Consider the following 738-nt stretch of genomic DNA (forward strand, 5'->3'; position numbering starts at 1 on the left):
CCCCCTTCCCCGCTCGCTCCCCAATCTCTATCCATTGCCTCCTGGTTTGATGCGTGTCTCCCCTGACCTAGGGCCTTGCTCCTCGAGGAGCTGGAAGTTAAGGAGAAGAGTGCGGAGGTCCTGCGTGGGAGCCTGGGCCTTTACCAGATGCTGGGCGAGGAGTTTGAGGGACTTGTATCCGAATACAGCCGCCTCCTGGAGCTGCTGGGGAACAAGCAGTGGGCCCTGCAGGAGTTTACCAAGACTCAGGGCTAGGAGCTGCTGGGGGAGGGGCCGTGGTGTGGGGGATTTGAGGTAGGGGGTTGCAGAGAGAAGGCCTCAGGTCTCAGGGACACCTCCCCTGCCCCCCATCTGCCCCCGACTCCGTGGAACTTCGAGGGGATCCCAACACGGTGACACAAACGTTTCCCCCTGGGGAGCAGGAGAGAGGGCCATGGGTTTAGGGACAGAGAGGGGTGGCGGGGGTGTCGTGTGGGTGGGGGTCGAGCGCAGGGAGTTGGAGGTGGGAGGTAAGGAGGATGTTCGGTGGGGGCAGAGGGGGACAGTCTGCAGGAGTGGGGAGAGAGCTTGGAGGAAGGGGAGGGTTAGTGAGGGGGAGGGAGCCTGGACGGGGTGGGGTGGGGGGGGGGGGGGCGGGGGGGGGGGGGGGGCCGGGTGCTGGGTCGGGGGGCCCAGGAGGAGGAAGGGGGGGTGTGTGTTGTGGGAGATCCAGGCTGGGGACTGATTGAGGGACAGAGT

The 738-nt window shown here is 65.4% G+C and overlaps 1 protein-coding gene across 1 annotated transcript in view; it reads left to right on the plus strand.

The window, feature by feature from the left end:
- Positions 1-488, plus strand: part of haus4 (HAUS augmin-like complex, subunit 4) — a 7,194-nt gene extending 6,706 nt beyond the window's left edge. The window contains exon 8 of the mRNA XM_048593521.1: positions 72-488. Within this exon, the coding sequence (XP_048449478.1) occupies positions 72-255 (184 nt within the window). The 3' untranslated portion in view covers positions 256-488. The remainder of the gene's footprint in view (positions 1-71) is intronic.
- Positions 489-738: the final 250 nt, after the last annotated feature.

The sequence above is a fragment of the Rhincodon typus genome, unplaced genomic scaffold (assembly GCF_021869965.1).
Source record: "Rhincodon typus isolate 14 unplaced genomic scaffold, sRhiTyp1.1 hic_rhity00003010, whole genome shotgun sequence".
NCBI lineage: Eukaryota > Metazoa > Chordata > Chondrichthyes > Orectolobiformes > Rhincodontidae > Rhincodon > Rhincodon typus.